The following is a 6923-nucleotide window of genomic DNA, read 5'->3' as shown; positions in this document are numbered from 1 at the left end:
ATCCTCATTAGCTTCCACTAACTGAACTGGACTGAGGTACAGACATGTACACAGATAACACAGAATTAGAAGATAATCTAGAATTAAAAGTGAGAAAGAAAATGTAACACAAGAAAAATAATAAACAGAAGAAAAGAAAAGTTGCTATACATAGCTGGGAAAGAGATACCGTAAGACCATACCGTATTACCTAATATTCATTTGTATTAGTTTGTGTTAGTAATGTAATTGATATGAGTTGGTTTGGCCATGGAAGACCATGGTTTGTTACAACTTGGGTTTTATTTTGTTGCTAGCCATTGGTTCTATTAGTTATGATAATGTTGTAATCACCAAAGTGATAGCCAATTTCTTTGAACATGGCGATGTCACTAAACATTGGTCCACCACACGGAGCAAGTATGCAGCATTCAGACAGGTTAGTCAGATCTATTTGGAAGAGAGAATGAAGACCAGTGGAAAAAAATGTGTCCACATCCACTACAGCTGAACTCTCTGCTTCAACTTTTGTCTAACACACTTGCTGTAGTTCTGTACACTGATGGTTTTCCTGTGCAATTAGGAATTACTGGCATCACTATCGATGTGTTTACTGTAGGTTTTTCCTCCAAACAGAGTGGTTTAGATAATCTGGTGAAACCAGAGAAAATACATTTCCTCATAAACAACATGATACTTTTTGGTCTTGTAGTCAAGATAGATTGGAATACATTTGAATGCCAGATTAGAGACAATAAATTGTGGGTTTGCTCATTGGGTTTTCCTGCCTCACGTCCAGTGTTTACTTATACTTGTAGCTGCTGTTATATGTATACATAGACAATGGGTTGACCATCTCACGCATGCTGTCTGGATAAGGGTAATGGGGCCTCCCCTGCTAAAAATGCATTCACTCACAGTGCTCGAAATGATCTGTTACATCATGTTACACACTGTACATACAGTACAAATCATACACACATACACAGTTCAAGGCGCCAAGGGGCTTGGGAGCAACAGGGCAACCCCTGGTATGCAAACAAAAGAGATTCTTGACTAACCCTGCCTCCCTTTCTGAAATGCCACATCAAACAGGTCCTGATATAGAGTTGTGAGCAGCAATGACATGATAGCACTTCAACGGTGACAAAATCGCTGGTGCAGTTTATGACGTGGCAGTTCTGGGACAGTTTCTCTAAATTCCAATAACCCATTATAGGCTTGGCCCTAAAAGTGACACAGGCCTCTGTGTGTTGGCCCTGGGCATCAGTTGGATTGATCGGACCGCTGGTGCAGATGGCAACAGAGAGATGCAGCCCGGCAGAGTGCTGGGACGACGTTAGTGTGGGCCTGTCATCATGATGTTACCGGTCAGTTTTGACGGTGACTCTCCCACAGCAGAGGACTCTGGTTTCACATTTTTTTCCTGGCATTTGTCCAGAAGAACAGACACACCATGAAGTTTAACTCAGTGAGATTCACCACAGTGGAGTGATAGTTTTAGAAAGAAGCAAGCTGTAATAGGATTGTTAAATATATAATGTGCACACAGTAGCTGATTTCTGATGCAGCTGTTAGTGTGCTATTCGTTGACAACAAGCTTCAGTGAGGGTAATTAAAGTAATCTGCATTTACGTTGTAAAGCAGCAAATAATTTGATGGGGATTCTTTGCTCTTCAAGACAGCTAATTTGCATCTAATTTGTTGGGTATTTTAGTGTCTTTGCACAACCTGTGATAGTAAACTATTAAAGTTACTGTAAATAACAGAGCATACCATAAGATTAGTTTGACATAGCCTGCAGGAAACCCTTACAAAGCTCTTGTATTTTATCATTTTATAAAACACTACATATTGAGTATCTGAGTTGATGACGCATTTTGGATCAAATGGAAATTTTGAAGCTGCACTAATTGTTTTTTCTTTCTTTCTTTAATATGTCCCTTGTTTACAGATCCAATAGTAACTGTACTTTCAACTTTGTCTTGCTCTCTCCCGAGAGAAAATATTAATACTTTAATTCAGCAGTTAGCTGCTCACTTTGTCTTTCTGCTGTTTGATGCTATTTGTTTTGCTTTCAAAAACAGCTGTCTGCTCCAGCTGGAAACTGGGTTGATAAGAGCAGAGTTTGTGGGGCCTGCAACCAAAACAATAAGCCAGAGGCTAAAAGTAAAAAAAAACAAAAAACCAAAAGCTCTGTTTACTGCGAGTGACACTTTTTACATATAGTCATTTGATCCATTGTTAATATAAAAATGATCGATTAGTGCAGATGTAAGGTCACATGTTCAACCTCCGGGATGACTTCACATCTAGTTTATCGTGTTAGTCATATGATAGTCTGTAACAGCCTGACCTGTCTTTCTAGGCATCACTGGCATTCCAACACGTGTTCCCTAAACTTGCACTTGGAATTCCCATTTGTTTCCTCGACCACCATGTAAAGATAGGATGTGGAAAGAATGGAGGACACCTACTCCTTTTTGAAAACTCTGTCCCAAAAAAGAAGAGAGGGAAGCGCTCCTCTCCCCTCACATGCACATGTGCGCACTAATAAAATGACAAAGTGGAGTGCACGCTCTCTGCATCTATAAATGTAATGCCTGGATAGTGAAAAAAATGCAAATCCTGCTCTAGTTATTTGTCTGTGCTACTGTTGACCAAAGAACAAACAGAAGAAAAAGGAAAATGTGAAAAAAGAAGTCCTTAATGAGAGAGGCCTGTAATGGCTTGTGTTCTTTGCTTTAGTCATTAAAGGCCAGTTGTTACATTTTTAAGACCTCCTTCCTCATTTGCTACTGTCTCCTTTGCAGTATAGTGTTAGATCTAGTTACACTGGTACCATGTGAGTCTGTCTGTATTTTGATGATCATTAAAGATGACAATATCAGTTTCCAGTAACGTCACAGAGACAAATCCACTATATTTGCTGTAACTGGCTACTGAAGTGATTCCGGTACCATCTTACCTCCTGCTTTTTTTTGTCCTTCTAGGTTCCACTCATCTTAGGGATCCACGGGCCACATCGAACCCCAGCTCACCCTCCTCCTCCCCGCACACCCCCAGCGCTCTGGGCAGTGGCAGCTCTGATCCGGTCCTGAACGGAGGCCTGTGCTCTGCCGCTTACTGCAGCTCAGCAGGGGGTAGGTACACTCAGATAGGGAGCTACTTCTACAGAGGCAGAGAATCAGTCGCCCCACAGGGGACTGAATGGAAGCCATTATGAGACAGTGAGCAGATGTCATTCTGCAGTAGTTAGGAACAATGGCCAGCACTTCATGATCCCACCGCTGCTGCGGCTGCAGCTGAATGTAGGAGAATGTTCAGGCACGTGCTGTTATGCCACATAGCACTGTTATGTAAACGGGCCTGATGCAATGTGCCTCTCCTTTGAGAGATAGTGCAGGAAATAAACCTGATACAAAACCTCCTACACACCCTGATAATCAGTTTTACTTCATTTATTCAGCTGGATGTTGTCTTCATGTTACCTAATTTCTTGTTGGGTTGAGATTGTTAAGGCTTGTTTCCCTCTGGACCCAAACACAACAACAAGATGGTAGGGAAAAAAGAGGATTTTTCGAGGTGGAGAAGGGAGGCAGGCAGATGAGTGAGGAAGCTGGCTGGTAGGTTTAGGTAGAGGCATGGGTAGACATGAAGACACAGTGGGGAAGAGGGCGCAGGGAATCCTGCACACAGGAGAACACAGTTAGTACAGGCACGAGGAAACACTGGAAAATCCCTCAAGTATGCTAGGTTCATTAGCAGCCAAGAGAGCGCCTACCACAGAAGTTGGCAGAACAACCTGGCTCTGGGTGGGTGAAAAGCCGGTGTTCTCTTACTGCTGGGTTGATGAGCTGATTGAGGACAGGTGGGGAGGTGAAGCAGGAGCCAGGAGAGGGAGAGCCATGTCCACATCTCACACAGACAGACAGGTGAAGAGGAGACACAAGGGAGAAAGGGAAAACAGGCAAACACAAGTGGAGTCACGGCCAGAGCTGCGACAGAGGGAGGTATTTTGTAGCTTAAATGTAATTAAATGTTTTGAAAATGATGATAGTTGGATGGATTTGTCACTTTCTACTGAGTTGTTCAGGCCAGTAGCAAGTGACATAGCTAACTTGTAGAAAAAGTGAGCTGCAGTAGTGGTTGATAAGAGCAGTTAAATCCTAGAAAAGCAAATAAATATGATGATTTGATAGTTGTATTTTCAGTGAGGCAGCTTACAACATCCTGTCCCTTTTTTTGACCATTTTCTGTTGCGATTTTTTTTGTTATTGGATTTAGCTAGGTAACTAGCTAGCAATGAAGGAACAGAGTGTCCCAGTTATCCGTCCCGTCTACAAAGCTCTGATTGGTCCATTGTTTCTGCTGTGCAGTTATTCCTTGCTTTTAATCATCAAATAATACATTGAAATTCATTTAAAAATTCTACAATCATCAAAAACAAGCACAACATAACAGTAATTTTGAATAGTTTGTTTTTCTAGCTGTGTAAAAATAATCGTGTATGCCATCAAGTTTGAATTTATTTGGCTTTTTTTCTTTCCCAATCTTTCCTTAATTAACATTTTATTTCTGTTTTTCCACAGGTACAACCCCAAATTCACCAGTCAGTCTCCCCAAGTCACCTACGTTCCCATCAGGCCGTGGGCCTTGGTCCGATGAGTGCTCTATCTGTTATGAAAACATGGTGGACACGGTCATCTACGCCTGTGGGCACATGTGTCTGTGCTACACTTGCGGCCTCAAACTCAAGAAGATGTCTAATGCCTGCTGTCCCATCTGCAGAAGACAGATCAAAGACATTATCAAGACCTACCGCAGCACATAAGGGGAAGATGGCAAACGGACGGATGGCCTCCCTAAGAACTGCAAAATACCAGATTCAGGAAAAGAAATGTCTAAGTACAGTGAATATGAACTGTCGTACTTTGATTTGGTATTTTCATACAATTATTGTTGGTTGGTTTCCTCTCATGACCTTTTCCAAAGTCGGTAACGCTTTGTTGGGAAGGTCACATTCGCTTTAGAGTTGTTGTCACAGCCTCCCTATGGAGGCAGCACTTGAAGTGGCAGGGGGTTCCAATACGAACTTTATTCTCGCCAGAAGTGTTTTCTCTCTCCTGGGAACTTGGAATACTTTAAAGAAGAAAGGAAAAACTGAACCAATTCAAGATTCTTTCATTTGTCGAGCCATGTTGTAAGAATTAAGGGACGAACACGCATTTGCAGAAAGTAGATGAGTCTCTTTGGGGCTGAATGTCTCGATAATAGCTCTTTTAGAGGATGACTGAAGCTCAGAAATATGCTGTCAAGCTGATGGATATTTCTGACTCAACCAGTCAATAAAAAAGCACCCGCAGAAGGTTATCAGCTCAGTATGTCACAACTTGTGTCTGTGTGTTACTGAGCATTGGAAATGAGAAGTCAGTTTGGCATTGTAATGATGAAGTGATGGACTTCTGTAATTGTTGTAGTGATTATCAGTGAGTGATGTGTTTAGAGATGCAAAGCGGTGCTGAGTATATTAAGCAGGATTGTAAAACTTCTTGTACTCGTATAATCTAATGTACCTTTATGGTAGTTCTATTGCAAACGTCAGTGGTTGCTATATTGTTGTGCTAGCTAGCTGCTTGCTCTGCAATGTGGTATGTTGCACTGAAATCAGCATCATCCTCTCTCAAATGCCCCATTACTGACAGAGAGGACAAAGTTATTCATCTGTTAAAACAATCTACAGACCTGTGTCCAGCAGTCTAAGCACCTCTGAATTCTCGAAAGGAAACAAGAAGTTATTTGAATTCTCCTCAGGGCCAACGATTTTTTTTTTTTTTTTTTTTTTTAGGAAGATGTGAATATTTTCCCAAACTATACCTATAACCATGCCTAATACACTGTGAGCACGCATGACGAATTGACAGATCCTCAAAAATAGCTCCCATAACAACACATGAAGTCAAAGGACTGCTGCCATGGTATCAGAAGCCACCACAGATACAACACAGCCTCTTGCCTTAACACATAGAGGGTTAATTTATTACATGCAGATGTATCATATTCTGTTTTTTCTGCCGTTTTCCAAAACCCCTGATAAATCACCAAATAATGCTGTTGTGTGGCACAGACTGTCGCAAAACGTTCACTCAGAGGAGAAAAAGCACACAAATTTAAAGCTATTTTTGTAATATAAATCCGTGACATTTCCAGTGTTTCAAGTCTTTGTGACAGGACTTTCACCAGCAGCAGAGACCCTTTACAGAAATCAGTTCAGGGGCAGGCGTATAAAAAGCTTATATTTTGAATATTTGTATGATTCCTATCCCCTAATTACAGTATATGTCCTGATACATCCCCCACAAATTTCACCTGTAAATACTACAACTCAGCAGTAAGCCATAGCTTATTACAAGATACCACTCAAAGATGTGAGGCTGTTTTTTTAAAATGACATTGTACTTCATTTTATAGATAACCAACAAATGGGGCTCAAACCTATGCTGCTACGGTATTTGCCAGCGGTCCTTTCTAGGCAAACGCTGACAGTGATGTTTCACACATCCCTCCTCCCACATTACAGTTTGATTAAGCTACTGCTTGTAGTGTTAATTCCCATTTGAATGTTAACTTGTGTATTTAGAGAGAGAGATGATTTTTATCAGTGTGCTTGAATTGAGAAAAAAAAAAAGGTTTTGACTGTTTTTTTTAACTTTATTGGAATTGATGATAATCATTCTAAGATTTGTTTTTTATTGTTTACCCAGCACCACAAGAATCTAAATTTATCCTTTTTTTCTTTTTTTTTTTTATCCGTTTTCTAATAGTGAGAGTGTAGAGGGTTCCTTGTACCTTGCAGTAATAAGAGATATTGCAGTACACAATCAAAACCTCATTGCTTTGGGGGTGCAAGATATACTCTATTGGTTTTATTACAATCTCTGAAT

General features: G+C 40.8%; 1 protein-coding gene across 2 annotated transcripts in view; it reads left to right on the top strand.

Annotated features, from left to right (window-relative positions):
* Positions 1-5363, top strand: part of neurl1aa (neuralized E3 ubiquitin protein ligase 1Aa) — a 42089-nt gene extending 36726 nt beyond the window's left edge. The window contains exons 5-6 of one of the 2 annotated variants that reach the window (XM_040146764.1): positions 2973-3122; positions 4572-5363. In XM_040146764.1, coding sequence (XP_040002698.1) covers positions 2973-3122; positions 4572-4813 — 392 coding nt within the window. In that variant the 3' untranslated portion in view covers positions 4814-5363. Of the gene's footprint in view, positions 1-2972; positions 3123-3882; positions 3993-4571 lie in introns of those variants that run through there. The other variant, XR_005708995.1, reaches the window with a different exon arrangement.
* Positions 5364-6923: the final 1560 nt, after the last annotated feature.

Source organism: Xiphias gladius, chromosome 15 (genome assembly GCF_016859285.1).
Source record: "Xiphias gladius isolate SHS-SW01 ecotype Sanya breed wild chromosome 15, ASM1685928v1, whole genome shotgun sequence".
NCBI classification, from domain to species: Eukaryota; Metazoa; Chordata; class Actinopteri; order Istiophoriformes; family Xiphiidae; genus Xiphias; species Xiphias gladius.
Note: the sequence above shows the minus strand (reverse complement) of the source record. Positions and strands in the feature narration are given on the sequence as shown.